Genomic DNA, 15,308 nt, shown 5'->3' with positions numbered 1-15,308 from the left:
ATCTGTGACGTGAAACCAAATGCAGATTAACGCAAATGGACCCACAGCAATCCAAACATGGATTTCTGCTGCATAAGATAGGCTGGATGTTTTCCAGCAGAAAATAAAATTGCCATGTGAACCTACCTTTATGTCAGAGAGGGGTCCCATTCTGACAATTCACCCAACTTCAGAAAAGGGGACACTGAATAATAGTCAGAGCCTCAGATATTTCAGCAAGTATTTAATAATACAAGCGGTTATATACCAAACAGCACTCAATATTCTTCTAATGTCAGCATATACACTACACACATGGAGTACATAAAGTGTAATAAGGAACATATCAGGAGGGGACATACTGTAACAGCTCCGATAAGAAACATGAGAAATAAGAACAAGTGCTATTCAACCAACAGATCTAAACTTGTACTGTATACACTATCCTAACGCCAGGGGTTAAAGGACCCCAATAAAAAGTAGTGTACTTCATGGGTATAGGGAGCAGAAAACTGGCATCAGTGTCATTTCGGAAGAAACAGGGCAAGTTTAGAACTTGGGAGACAAAGTTTTATAAAGTCATATTTACAGAATTTGCCTATACATGGCAGACAGTTTAATCTTACATTTCCAGGAGGCAAAACAGAGGAAAGAAAATTTTGAGAATTGTTTTTGTAAATACTTGTATTCCCTATAAATTAGTAGAATTGTGGATCCAGATCTTGGTGCCTCCTTCTAAGGGTTGGGGCTGCATGGTGACACCGGTCACCCAACAACACTCAGTTATACGACAAAAAATTAATAAGTAGCACATAACATTGCATTAAAGTATTGGGGGAAATTCATGGGTGATTTGTGAACAAAAATTCAACATTGGATTTTTTTTTTTTACTGTTGTGTTGCATGGTCCCAACGCCGCCATCCCTAATGTTGCAGTAAAACTCTTGCTTTAGAAAGAAACCATTCCAAGCATATTTGTTCTGAAGAACTACCGTAACTAGCAGCTCATGGACTTTCTTGAACATTTCTACAATAGACTGTAGTTAGTGCAATAAAGTTTGTTTTTCCTAGTAGGCTTTATTGCAGAAACTGGCCGCCTTGATTGAAGTTTTTCAAACTGTTAATTAGTCTGGGACATCCCATTTGTCATAAATAATTTACTTAACCTTTCATGCGTTTTATTACATCTATATGTAAAAGTTGTGCATTCTCGTAAACACTTTGCATTATTTATAGCCTGGAGCTGCATTCATAATTCTGCTGTGTGACAATCTTCCTTACAGTTTTCAATAGCAGACACATTCTTTGCATAGCCTAAAATGAGGAAAGTGTTAGTTTTGCCAATGAAGGGGGTTGTCAGGCCACTTTTTTTTTTTTTTTTTTTTTTAACTCAGATTGGTGTAAAATAATAAATCGATAAGCGCCACCTTGCTTTTTTTTTTTTTATTAACCATTAGATTAATGGGTAAATATTAAAATACATGTATGGTTTTAAAGAGATCCAAAAATGTAATTTACAGAGGATAAATGGAGTGGATTATCTATGCAACTAAAGCATAAAGGAATCAAAGCAAAAAAAAAAAAATAGATTGTACCTAAAGATATTTTTTTTCTCCCCCTAAATAAAGTTGGATAGCATTCAACTGTTCTGCCATGACTGATCCTATGGTAGATGTCAGAACAGCCAAGGGCATCCCCTAGTAGAAGATGCAATTAAAGTCTTGAAGAGAGGAAATCAAGGGTTCATCTCTACATCCCACCCATTGGGTGGGGAATACAACTTTAAGGCTGCCGTCACACTAGCAGTATTTGGTCAGTATTTTACATCAGTATTTCTCAGCCAAAACCAGGAGTGGGTGATAAATGCAGAAGTGGCGCATATGTTTCTATTATACTTTTCCTCTATTTGTTCCACTCCTGGTTTTGGCTTACAAATACTGATGTAAAATACTGACCCAATACTGACTGTGTGACGGCAGCCTAATAGTGCAGTAAAAAAGTTGTTTGATGAGTCGGAGTCTGTCAATTTTATACCAACTCCACCAAAATGGACACAGACTCAGCCTCCACAACCCCGATTAATAGGCTGGGAAGCGCCATGGATATTGAGCTCTTCCCAGACTATTAAGACTAGCTCTCAGCTTTCCCTTAGCTGGTTATTAAAAATAGGAGGATCCCACGCAATTTTTTAGCTAAATATATGTTCAGAAAACTACACATGCACGGCCCAAATTCTATATCTCACAGACAGTACTGGAAAAATTAGGACGTGGGAAGGAGGCCCAAGGCTGTGGCCAGAAAGTTAAAACAATCAGAATGTCAGCCAAAGCCATGCGCCCAGCCAATCCATTCAATTTGGACACTGATAAAAGTCGTAGGCAGCACTCGGTTCTCCAGCGCCGCAGACTGTGAATGGCGCTAGAGAGCCAAGGTGCGAACTACTGCTCAATTCAACGCCTCCTGGCCATGAAAGCAGGGTAAACTCGTGGGAAACAGTGGAAAGGCGTTGACTTGCTAGAACAGATCCAGCACTAATCAGTTGACTAAAATGATGTGCAGACCCCTTTTTATGGCCTGCTAAAAAAAACCAAAAAAAACTGTTCAACGTTATTTTTTTTTTCTTAAATGTTTTTAACACTGAAGTCAATACAAGACAGAGCTGGCAATTAGCCATTCGTTTTCTTCCATTTGAAACTGATCCATTAAGCAAAAAAACAGATCCTTTTCAAATTAAAGAAAACCGGATGGCTTTTTTAACGGATCCGTTTTCCATGGACTTCAGTGTAAAAAACGGATCCACTTTAAATCATTTTTTTTTTTTTAGCTGGACAAAAACGTTGTACACATTTTTGTCAACGTATTTCTGCTGGATCTGTTCTTACTGTATATGGGAACATAAAATCCTAATGAATACAACGAGTGCAGTTAAAAAAAAAACCAAACCATCAGCCATATGTGAACGTAGCCTAAGTGTTCATATTACACTTACAACACATGGACCCTGGTTGTGGGTACATTGGTGTAAGTGCATACTATCCAAACACCTGCTGTTCCATCGATTGGTGTTGGAAACACTTGAGGTGCGCTCACTGGTGAGACGGCGAGCTTGAGGAAAAGAGAAATGTCAAGATCCTGAAAGATCTGCAGCCCATATTAATAGAAACGAATTCTAAGGCCAGCTCGGTACTGGGTGCACTGGTTACCAGTCTTCCCGTTGTATAAGTGATGCTGTTATATTCCAGCTCTTCTGGTCTGAGCATTTAAATCAGCACAATGGTAATACTGAGAGAAGAATACTTCTTCCATCGTCACCACTGAAGGATACATTTAATTACAGGTCAGCTATGGCACACTGGTCAATATCCTGGCACTTGCCAACTAGGACAGGGGCTCCACTGCGACTAATTGTGTGGAAATGGCAGGGATGCAAGGAAAAATTAGGATAGCCAAAAATACGATAGCCGAAAAAACAAGCCCATCACTCCGTGTTACATCTACAGTATTCTGGAACTTGTACTGTGCATTTTTCTGTGCAAGTCCAGAAATGAGGCTCACTGGTATCTTTTACTGAATGTGCCAAGTCAGTAAAAGGATCACCGTTACCCATCGACAACGCCATGGACTTATTAGGTTAATGAGATCTTTACGTGCAAGTCTTTCTACTAATACTGTAGCCATGGAAAACTTTTCTGGGATCGGAGAATTGGATAAGTGCTTACAATGCAGTGCCAACACTACGGTGGTCCTAGCCTCAGGCTACATTCACGCATCACGGGCCATTTTTATACTCCTGAGAAACGGCCCATTATCTATCTATCCATCTTTCTCATGTGTCATCTGTATTGTATCCGTTTTTTTCCCGTTTTAAAAACTGAAGAACGTAGGTTGTCTGCATTTTTATTTATCCGCTGACTCCTACTTCCCATCCATTCAATGATCCACTGACATATAAAGTCTGTCTTCTGCGCTTTGTCCATTTTATATGGATCACCACACACTTTAATGGCAGAGTCTGCTCTACAAAACGGATGAGAATAGGATCTGCTCTGAGACTCATGGACGGGAGAAACGAATCCAGTTATAAAACGGATGTGTGTATGGATCAATAACACTATAGGCCTGTGTGTTTGGTCTGTTTCCCTCCAAAAGTGCCAGTATGGTGATACAACCCATGAACGTTAATCAGGATTTACCAACTAGATTGCAAACAAATCTGTATAACTGTAAAGACTTACTGTACAGGAAGACAACTTTATCCAATATTACCAGCATTGACATTGTGGACACAATACAGTACATGAGGACAAACTACATAGTATGGAAATACTCCCCTGCCTGCCGGTTTGCATGTATTCTAGGCTGGAGTTAGTGATGGACTCCACACTGCTTTTGTCCATCTGGTTTCCACTTCTATAAAAAAAAATCCTACTGCTGAGGAGTTCAAGTTATTTCAAAGAATTTACAACCGTATCTACAAGTGCTCATCAATAAAAAAATAAATAAAAATCTACGAAGCAAGAGTCCATTAGCAAATGAGTTTTTTTTTTTACTACATTTTGAAGCCCATCCACAACAGTGTCCATGAGCTCAAGCAACATCCAACGAAAATCTGGAGCAGAAAAGTGAAACGGATTATGTGCCATGTATTAGGTTCTAAGACAAGCAATAAACTCGCGAATGGTTGGCATCGCGATTAGTGATGAGTGAACATGCTGGGATAAGGTGTTATCCGCCATGATCGGGTGCAAACCGAGTCTTCAGCGGTGCTCGAATAATATGTTCGAGACCCCGCGGCTGCATGTTTCATGGCTATTAAGCAAGTCCCTGCATGTGTTGCGTCTGTCGAACAAACCATACCTGCATGTGTTGCGGCTGTCGAACAGTCGCGAGACACGCAGGGACTTGAACATATTTTTCGAACATTCCAAAGTCAATCGGTTAAATCTCTAGACCACAGCCGGTAAATAGGAGATATTGTATCATAAGCAATCAAACTTCATTAAAACAGAATATTCCTAAAGCTTTAGCCTGGAAACCTATTTAAGAAACTGTTCAAAAGTAACTTCTGTAGTAAGAGGTGGGAGGAAGAACTCAATATTACATAAGTAACCATCTTTATGTAATAGCCCCTGTAGACTCCTTAGGTAATGCGATGGTCCTTCACTGGAAGATGAAATTGAGCAAGAATACTAAACTACTTTAAAATCATAAGCCATTATCCGCCATGCAATGCTCTCATACAAAAAAAAAACGTTACTTGGCCAAGAAGCAAGTTTCATGCCAACCAGTGCAAATAACTGATGCCAAATGTCAAAGCCTCGATAACTTTGGTAAGTTAGGAAAAAATAGTAGTGTATTACTGCTGTTGATTTTGATAAGCTCCAATAACATGAGAGTTAAACTGCACCACTATAATGGTAATATCATCTCTGTACATCCGTGCCAGTTCTTCTGGAAGACTGAGCATCTTTGAAAGTCGCTCATGGTCAACAGTGCCAAATTCATTGTTACCCACGGCATGCCTTATAAGATGGGTGGCCGCATTTTGATCTTCAAAAGCAGAAGAAATCCTGGCCCTCCTTTCCGTAAGAAGACCCTGCATCTGTCCCAAAGTAACTTTGTAACCTCCTACGGCTATGGGTTGTTGATGGTGAACACCAGTCAGATACTCTCCAACGATTCTCACCACATCTTGTCTATGCATAGTCTCCCAAAGCCCATCTGTGGCCAATATGAGGAACTTATCTTTAGGTCTTAATCTGTGGTAGATCACTTCAGGTTCAGCACTTAAGTAAGGTGGGGAGTGGTAATTAGGAGGGATAAATTTAGTGTATTCATTGTCATTCAGTTGATCGGGTCCTGACTCAACAACACGTTTCTGAAGATCGATGCTCCACTTGAATTTAACGTCACCGAAAGCTCTGAATGGCATCAGCAACCCAAGAAGTCGGTCTTGCTTTACCACGCTCTTGTCTTCCTTTGGATGCTCGGATCGGAGCCTTTGAATTTCAGACTCATTCTGAGCGTTATGATCATGGGACATGGTTACCGCAGACCAAGATCCATCTTCTTCCTGGACTCCAAGCAAGGCACGACTATCTCCTGTGTTAGCTACATGCAAGTCTACACCATCCACGTGAGCCACGCATGCTGTGGCTCCCGAAAAGGCCACCCTTAAAACCCAGTAGTTCAGAAAAGAGTTTGGATCACCAACTTGAGCTTCCAAAGACAGGTCGTTGTCGAGTCGCTTAAATGAATTGATTAAAGCCTCCTTCACGTCGGTCGTCTCCCCTGTGTTCAGATCAATCAGCTCCTGCCAGTAGGTACGTAAACTGTTGAAGTACAATTTTGATGCCTCCTTACTAAAGTAATCGTTTGGATGCTTGTGCCACTGCAAAATGGGCAACAGGGCTCGCCCGCTTTCTACAGCATGTTCAATCTCCAGTAGAGTTTCCTGAGGTAGCAATGAAACAGCAATATAATAGAAGAGTCTTTCACTAACCGCCTGAGCGCACGCGCAACCAGCGTGGCCATCAAACACGCCTAAGAGCATGCCTCTCGTCTGTAAACAAGTCGCCGCACTTCTTCGGTCTTCGATTGGAGCATTGGCCGGCAGTTGATTGCTGTCAAAACCAAGAATCGAACTGATATTCTTACCATCAAATTCGGGAACCTTAAAACTGTATTCATTGGCTTTTAAGATACTGTTAACCTGGGGAGGTGTTAGGTAAAACCTCTGCGGAGTAGTCACATATTGCCGCAGCTGAAGACATTGCTCTCTGGGTCTTCGGAATGCAGAAGCAAATTTCCCATCTGCTCCACAACGAAGGGGTTTCACAGATGGGTAACTGGGCCTACAGCACAGAGATTTGTGGTGACAGTAACACACAGAGCTGCAGATCCTGCCAAGTTCACAATTCCTGATGAGAGGAAAGAGAAACTGTGTAGGAACAGACATTGCATCCAGCAGCAAAGATGGAGAGCAACTTCTTACTGGGAAACCTGCGGAGAGAAAAAGGAGGTTATTCTTCCTTGTCTGGTCCTCTATGTGTAGATCAGTAAAGGACGACTACTATCATTTTCCAAAAGACATTTTTATGGAAACATTTATTCTACAAGTCTTCAAAAACTATTTACACAGAATTAGTTATATTGCTCACTTGCTTCCTAAATGTAGTAGTTAAGCAACTTTCTCAATAGTCTTCATTAAACATCTATAAATTCTTTATCTAATCGAGTGGTTTTTAAATAAAAATTAGTGATGAGCAAACGTGCTCGGATAAGGTGATATCCACCATGCTCAGGTGCTAACCGAGTGTCTTCGGCGTGTTCGAAAAATATGTTCACGTCCTTGCAGCTGCATGTCTCACGGCTGTTCGACAGCCTCAACACATGGAGGGATTGTCTAACAAACCGGCAAGCCCTGCATGTGTTGTGGCTGTCGATCAGTAGAGAGACATGGAGCCGCAGGGACTCGAAACATATTTTGAGCACGCCAAAGACACTCAGTACCTTATCCAAGCACATTCGCTCATCGCTAATGAAATTACAAATCTGTCACGTCCCAAGCTCCTTGTTCTGATAGCTCCCTTCTCTCAATGTTAGAGGTCAGCAGCAGGGAGGAGGTTGTACAGAAATCTGAAGAAAATAGGGAAGAAAGTACCTAAAGTTTTATGCAGAGCAAAGAAAATATGATACACACATGGAGAGGAATAGAAGCCTTGGAGATGTATAGCTAATGAAGACAAAAGCACCCTAGATACACAGACCTCATATCCAGCCTTTATTACTGAGAGACATTACCACAAAAGAGGAATCTGAAACTTTGACCAAGCTGCATATCAGAGGGTCTGAAATAAATGAAGCCCCCGACTGAAATTTACTATTTACCAGTAGTTAATAAAATTGCGCTAACTAGAGACGAGCGAATACATTTACATGATCCTGGTCCAGAGGCCAGATCAGTATATCATGGCCACTGGGCAAGAGGTCCTGTGAACCTCATTCTGCTCCTTGGCATCCGTGGATCCTGTCTTGATTAGTCAGACTGGCACAACGTTGTGTGCACATCACGCAGTGACCTTGATGTTGTGCCAGGCCAGTTAATCAAAGAAGGAGGCAAGGATGCCGACAGGTAGGGAGCAGTTGGCAGAGCCTCCTGTGCAGGGACCACGGAGATCCACCCAGATCTCAAGTCTGTGGCAATTCCACATGTGTTAGATGCAGATTGTGCTGCAGATTTCTCCAATTTGAATTGATAGGAGTGAAATAAATCAACAGCATTTCCGTAACGTGCTCGTTGGAACGTCCTGTACATGCAATGTCCATCTACTGCGCCAGTCCCTATATATGTAGCTTTCGTTTCGGCACGCACGTAGGATGAGGTCATAGGTCACGTCTTGCCCCGATGATGTCACCATTTGGTATTCATAGGTTAAGGATCACTGTGCGCTTGAAAAAGGCTACAATATAAGCCGAAACGTCACTTATGGAATTATAGTATTCAATCCGTCAAAGGGGGGGGGGGGGAGGAAAGGGGGGAGGGGGGAGTCAGGAGAGCACTATATTTATCAGACTGCTTTCCAATCCCACCCAATAGAGGGTTACTGTGAATCCGGTATAATGCAGTATAGGGGGATCTAGCTGGAAAAGATGACAACTCCCATCCCACAAAACTATTGGTAAGCAAGCCAAGCTGCACATGAACAAATCGAGCTCGTACAGATTATTGGAATAAACTACGTTGCAAATAAAGAAGGGAAAAAAAAAAAAATTCTTCAGAGCAGATCTCTGCACACAGCAGCAGACACAGAACAATTTGATGCTACATCATTACACTAGGAATGGACAGGCGACATGTGTCTGGCATACACAAGAAGTCACCTCCACATGCGCAGCCTTGGGCGAGCACGGTGTAACGCTACACTGACTGCTCAGCCGGATGAAAGGCTCTGGGTATTATTAGCGCCTGTGGAATCGGAGCTGGTGGGGCTCTACGGGAGGATGAGGGTACTATAGGACTAATCAGCATTACATAATATATACCAGATGGGCCACTGCCCGAACCTGACGCAGGCAGGAACTAGTCACAATGTCATCGATTGTCCCAGAATGAATTAGATTTTCCATCAAACCCACTGCCATCCGGAGTGTGCCACGCTACAATTTACTACAGCTTTACAAGAAGGGGTTTCCATGTCCCTTTCATTAATGCCATCTAGGACCCCCATTTACCCTAAAAATGGAGTGTACAGCACTGGCTCGGCGCAGCATTTCTCTATACAGCAGTGCTAAGACCACCAGGTTGTGCAGAGAACTGCCGTACAGAATGTACATGTAAATGGGTCTGGGTGCAGTTCCCTGAGCCACTGACTGGGAAAAACTAAAAATATTTTTTTTAATAAATGACCAGAGCTACATCCTCCTCATTCTCAGGATCGGTGGGGGGTGTCAGATGTATCGACCATACGGTAATGGAATAGCTTAAAATAAGGTAATTCATGGCAGCTCAAAGGGACCAACTGGTTGGTGGCAGCTGCTCCAAAGATCAGGGGGCAGTGCTCAGTATCTCCATCCACAACCTCTGACCAGACCACCATCAGAAGGTCCAGTGTATTTCCTCGGATGTCTGACCCCGAGACCAACTGATCCCAACAGTAATCCCCTCGTTGGAGGAAAGCGCCATTTCAGCCCTATCTGTATGAGGCCACAAGGCCGGTCACTGACTAGTGCGTCGCGCACAAGAGGTTTAAAGCAAAGCTGCGCTGGCAGGGTATGAAGCAGAAAGGACAGCGGGCACAGGAGACGGCATTGATCAGACACCGATGGCAAAAGATGAAAGATGCAAGTACGGCCCATGCCGAAAAGTAGCACCAGTATGACCCTGTAAGGCTGCGGTCACACATGGGGGTCTTTGCAGATAGGCCATCACTTTACGAGGAGTGGGATTCTGTGGAAATGAAGCGGTGAGCCCCCCAGCCACCTGACAGTGCAGAGGCGAGGGTTGCACTTATGCAGTTTCAAAGTCAGCACACCACCATCATCAGGTCTAAGGGTATGTTCCTACAGGATGCATATGGAAAAATCTGCTGCGCATTACAGTCGCAGCTTTGGGGGGGGGGGGGGGGGGGAGGTGTCTTTTTTTCCCCCATCTGGCCCAGACCACTATGACGACTTCTAAGAAGCATTATAGAGGGCAGAGTAACAAAAAACATGGAATGGTCAGCATGGTGGCGCAGTGGTTAGCACAGCAGGGCTGGAGTCCTGGGTTCAAATTCCACCAAGGACAACATCTGCAAAGAGTTTATATGTTCTCCCCATGTTTGCGTGGGTTTCCTCCGGGTTCTCCGGTTTCCTCCCACACTCCAAAGACCTAGTGATAAGGAATCTAGATTGTGAGCCCCATCGGGGACAGCGATGATGTCTGTAAAGCGCTGGGGAATATGACAGCGCTATATAAAAAAAAAAAAAAAAAATCAAGATTATTATTATAGAACAGGGATAAGAGCAGGATCGCATTTGGGGCTGGAAATGTGTCTGTCACAAAGTCTGCAGACCGATGGTGGCTGGGAGAAGTTGTTGTAGCGATCTGGGTCAGATGGGGGAGAAAAAAAAAAAGGAACCATTCCAATCAGAAGCAACATCAACTGTGAGGCACCATACACTACAGTCACTGGTGGTGATATTAGGCTTAGTATATAGTTTTTCTCATTCTGTAATACAAAAGCCGTTCACCAAGAAGCCCCCTCCTCCAGGCGCTGTGGATCTGTAACTATGCACTCCGACGTGTCGCCCACCCTCCTCTGTAGGACCCCCAGCTACGCCTCTACCCAAGAGACCCACTTCAGACCATAGAGTCCACATTGTGCCATTGGGGGGCGCTCACACAATCCGCAGTCATTACTACATTGGCGCCTTTTATTTTCTAGATATTTTTACGCCCATTTTCCTTTGCACCTTCTTTACAGTTTTTCCTGATATTTTTCGGATGTTTTCCATCGTGAGCAGCTTTTCCATCCCCCTCTCCCCCCCCCTTCGATTCATCATTTGCAACTTTCAAAAAGTCATAAAACTTGATGCAAATGTGCCCGGGCCCCGCGATGAGGTCGCCATGTTGGGGGCCCAATAATGCTGTGAACAGCCAACGTTTGGTGGCTTTGTGTCACCACAGATCACACTGGCAGTGCTGCAGGACGGGCTAATTAATGTCGCAGACAAATGTCGCATCTCCTCCCGTGCAATGTACCCTATGACGTCACAGCTCGGTATATGTGAGTGCAGGAGAAGGATACGTACCGATCCGCCTGGGCCCGGGACACACACACATTCTCCGGTCACAAGCTGCGAACATCCACAACCTGCAACCGCCCGGCGGAAAGCACAGCCCAGCGCAGGAAAAGGAGGGAGACGGTCCCACATAGAAGACAAGACAGAAAACGGCAGCGGACGGAGCAGAGACGCACAGACACTCACTACGGGGAGAGCTGTACCTGCGGCCCCTAGTCAGCGCTCTCACAGCCCGCCATCCACGGCACTACTGGCGGATAGACGGAGCTCCGGTACCGGCAGCCCTTCCGCCGAGCAGCGCTAATCTCCTCTGTGACGTCACAAGCAATGCACGTCCTTCAGCAGCGAAGACTTCTCGCCACACCCTCCTTCCGACCAATCATTTACGAATAGAGCCGCCCCTCTCATTCCTGATTGGCCGAAATGACTGGAATGTTCCCGCCCTCCTTCAGGCGGCTCTTTGAAGTGAGGTTGCCAAGGGCGCGGATTATACTGGGCAGTGGGCGCAGAGCGGTGACGGGCGGCTGCGGGGGGCGCTGCGGGGCGGCGGGACCCGGATACATCCGATACAATGGCCGGGAGAGCAGAGACGCCTGGGGAATACTGATGGGCTCACTGCTGCTGCGCAAACCTCGTGTCTTCAATCCGTCATCCTAAATAGTCATTGTTAGAAAAATGCCGCTTTGTACGACGCCACTGTAGATGATGGCGTCATATTATTAACCCATTCTGGCTTTTTTTTAAAAAAAGTGCATTTAACCCTTTCTTGACTTTGTGATTCTCTGGTTTTGCGCTTTGGTATCTTCACCAGTTACAGTGTATCCAATGTGAGGCGCACCAAGGCAAGTTCCGGGGCCCTGGGCGAGCGGGGGCCAACTTGCCATCAGGGACATCGGCATTTTATGGGGCCCATGAGGGGATGGGGGTACCGGTGTAAGCTGTGACACTGACCCCCCCCCCCCCCCCCCCCCTCAAATACTTTCCTTTCCTTGTTTCCGGCAGCTTCAGTGTTTCCTCCCTCTGCTAACCTACCTATGCTCGACATCTCCGTGTGCGGTTCCACCATTACTCCCCAGCAACATGCCCGCTGCCTTGGGGTCATCCTTGATTCTGAGCTTTCATTCACCCCCCACATCCGATCACTGGCTCGCTCTTCATTACAGCCAGGCCTGGCTTGTCTCTTCACAAGGAGAAACATTACTCTTGTTAGATATCCGAGGCTTTGGGGCAAAGATGTGATTGCAAACATGTATTGCTCACTGATGCTGCCCAATTATTCTTAGGCTACTTTCACACTAGCGTCGGAATCTCCCCGTCGCAATGCGTCGGGCAGAGATTCCGGCGCTAGCGTTTAGCGCATTGCACAATGGAGGCAGCGGATGCATTTCTCCGGCGCATCCGCTGCCCCATTGTGCGCATGCGCGGTCGGAAAAAGCGGTCCGTCAGGAGCAAAAAACGTTACATGTAGCGTTTTTTGCTCCCGACAGTCCGCAAAAGCACGACGCATCCGTCGCTCGACGGATGCGACGTGTGGCAATCCGTCGCAAATGCGTCGTCAATGCAAGTCTATGGGGAAAAAACGCATCCTGCAAGCACTTTTGCAGGATGCGTTTTTTCTGCAAAACGACGCATTGTGACGGATTGCAGAAAACGCTAGTGTGAAAGTAGCCTTATACCTTCAAGGCCTTTCTACTATTGGCAACATCTGAGTAGGGTTCCAAGATTATAAGTTTTTTTTCTCTATTCACTTTATATCCTAATGTTCTGTATTTTTGTTAGATACCTTATTATTTCCTCCCACATCTGCCGCCCTCGCTACGGGTCATGCTACATTCAGTTACCTCTATCCTCATTGTGCCTGATGGTGTGCTGTACATCATGCCCATGACTATCCACTGTACAAGCTGTCGAGAGTGACAACGTGGTTGGGCAGGTTGGAGAGGTCGTTCCCACACACGCGCTAGGACCAGTTGCGCTTCAGACCGCCCATATACTGTACTTGACGCCACTGATGATGACTCATGCATTGGAGGAAGGTCCAAGTAGGGAATAATCACTGGCATGATGTACAGCATCTTAGTTCACACAGTGGAAGGGGAAATAGAACATGAATTGTAGTGAGTGCAAATCATGTTTTTGGGGTATTTTGTCCCCTTCATCCGCAGGCGATTTTCCTTTTTCTTTTTTGTTTTCTTTTTCCTCCCTTTCTTCCATGGACCATAACTTTGTTTTATTTTTTTTTCATTCATACAGGCCTATGAAGGCTTGGTTTTTTTTCTTTTGTGCAGGACGATTTGTACTTTTGAATTACTTCATTCATTTTATCATGTGATGCACTGGAAAGTGGGGAAAAAATTCCAAGTGTGTAGAAATTCCCCAAAATTCAATTCGCAATAGTTTTTTGTTGTTTTTTTGTATTTATTATGTTCATTATGCAGTTAAACTAACCTAGCAATATGATTCTCCTGGTCAGTACGATTACACTGATACCAAACATTCATAGATTTTTTATTATTATTATTCAAGGTGAGAAAAATAAATTTGAAATTTGTAAAAAAAAAAAATAAATGAAAAAACTGTCTTTGTCGCCATTTTCTGAGACCCAAAACGTTTTAAATTTTAAGGATATAGTGCTGTGTGATGGCTTATATTTTGTGCATTTTATTGCCATGTGGCGACCAAAAATGTTATTCTGACATTTCAATTTATTTTCTACCAATCAATTTACTTTATATTTTTATAGATCAGACTTTTAGGAACGTAGTAATAGCAAATACATGTTTTTTTCTTTATTTTAATGGGGCAAAAGGGGGATGATTTGAACTTTTGTGTTTTTTTTATTTTATTTTTGTCATATTTTGAAAAACTTTTTTTTTACTGCTTACACTGTATCTAACAGTCAACTTAGGGAACTTCATAGAATCATAGAATGGTAGAGTTGGAAGGGACCTCCAGGGTCGTCGTGTCCAACCCCCTGCTCAATGCAGGATTCACTAAACCATCCCAGACAGATATCTGTCCAGCCTTTGTTTGAAGACGTCCATTGAAAGAGAACTCACCACTAGGGTTGAGCGAAACGGGTCGGCCATTTTCAGAAGTCGCCGACTTTTGGCAAAGTCGGGTTTCATGAAACCCGACCCGACCCCTGTGTGGGGTTGGCCATGAGGTCGGCGATCTTCTGATCTGGTATCGGAATTCCAATACCGAGTTCCAATATGTTTGCGATATCGGGAATCGGTATCGGAATCCATATTTAAGTGTAAAATAAAGAATAAAAATAAAAAATATTGATATACTCACCCTCGGAAGCGCCCTGGTTCTAACCGGCAGCCTGCGTTCCTAAAAATGAGCAAGTGAAGGACCTTCGATGACGTCGCGGCTTGTGATTGGTCGCGTGAGCGGTCACATGGGCGGTCACGCGACCAATCACAAGCCGCGACGTCATCTAAGGTCCTTCACGCGCTCATTCTTAGGAAGGAAGGCTGCCGGTTAGAACCAGGGCGCGTCCAAGGGTGAGTATATTCCTATTAGGTATATACTCACCCTCGGACGCGCCCTGGTTCTAACCGGCAGCCTTCCTTCCTAAGAATGAGCAAGTAGGGATCTCTAGGAATTCTGAGGGCGAGCCGCCGTGGAGTGGGGGCGCCAAGCGTAATTTAGGGTGCCAACACCCGCTGCCAGGTAGGACAAAGCTTAGTGTCGCTCTAGGATCATACAGGCACATCTTTGTTGTTTATGTCTTAATGATTAGAGTTTTTAGTGTTATATATCATTAAAAGTTATTTTTTATGAATCCTGTTTTTTGTTTTTTTTTTTGTTTTTGAGCTTTAAAGGGTTCTAGAGTATATATATTTTTGGTTGGTTTTCTCTCGGAATCATTAGTATCCCATTGCACTGCATTGGGTTTCGTGTTTCGGCCGACCCCGACTTTTCTATAGGATTGGCCGATTTCACTCGACCCGACTTTTGAGAAAGTCGGGTTTCGTGAAACCCGACCCGATCCTAAAAAAAGAAAAGTCGCTCAACCCTACTCACCACCTCTC

General features: G+C 44.2%; 1 protein-coding gene across 2 annotated transcripts; it reads right to left on the bottom strand.

Moving 5' to 3' along the window:
- Nucleotides 1-1,314: 1,314 nt before the first annotated feature.
- Nucleotides 1,315-11,579, bottom strand: PDP1 (pyruvate dehydrogenase phosphatase catalytic subunit 1). Of its 2 annotated transcripts, none has more exons than XM_069731702.1 (2): nucleotides 11,275-11,579; nucleotides 1,315-6,981 (listed from the first exon to the last, which is right to left on the bottom strand). In XM_069731702.1, exons 1-2 carry the CDS (start codon nucleotides 11,327-11,329, stop codon nucleotides 5,336-5,338), a joined length of 1,701 nt encoding a protein of 566 aa, XP_069587803.1. In that variant the 5' UTR covers nucleotides 11,330-11,579; the 3' UTR covers nucleotides 1,315-5,335. The 2 variants fall into 2 exon arrangements, with proteins under 2 accessions (XP_069587803.1, XP_069587804.1); XM_069731703.1 differs by having other exon boundaries at nucleotides 11,469-11,579.
- Nucleotides 11,580-15,308: the final 3,729 nt, after the last annotated feature.

The sequence above is a fragment of the Ranitomeya imitator genome, chromosome 6 (assembly GCF_032444005.1).
Source record: "Ranitomeya imitator isolate aRanImi1 chromosome 6, aRanImi1.pri, whole genome shotgun sequence".
In the NCBI taxonomy this organism is placed as follows: Eukaryota; Metazoa; Chordata; class Amphibia; order Anura; family Dendrobatidae; genus Ranitomeya; species Ranitomeya imitator.
The sequence above is the reverse complement of the archived record's forward strand: the minus strand, read 5'-3'. Positions and strand labels throughout refer to the sequence as shown.

What these genes read in the sequence shown, in the direction of transcription:
- PDP1 (XM_069731702.1), bottom strand. Translation starts at nt 11,329, where the DNA reads ATGTTCGCAGCTTGTGACCGGAGAATGTGTGTGTGTCCCGGGCCCAGG. An exon ending in TCCCGGGCCCAGGCGGATCG is followed by an intron (nt 6,982 to 11,274) that starts GTACGTATCCTT and finishes TTCTCTCCGCAG; the next exon opens with GTTTCCCAGTAAGAAGTTGC.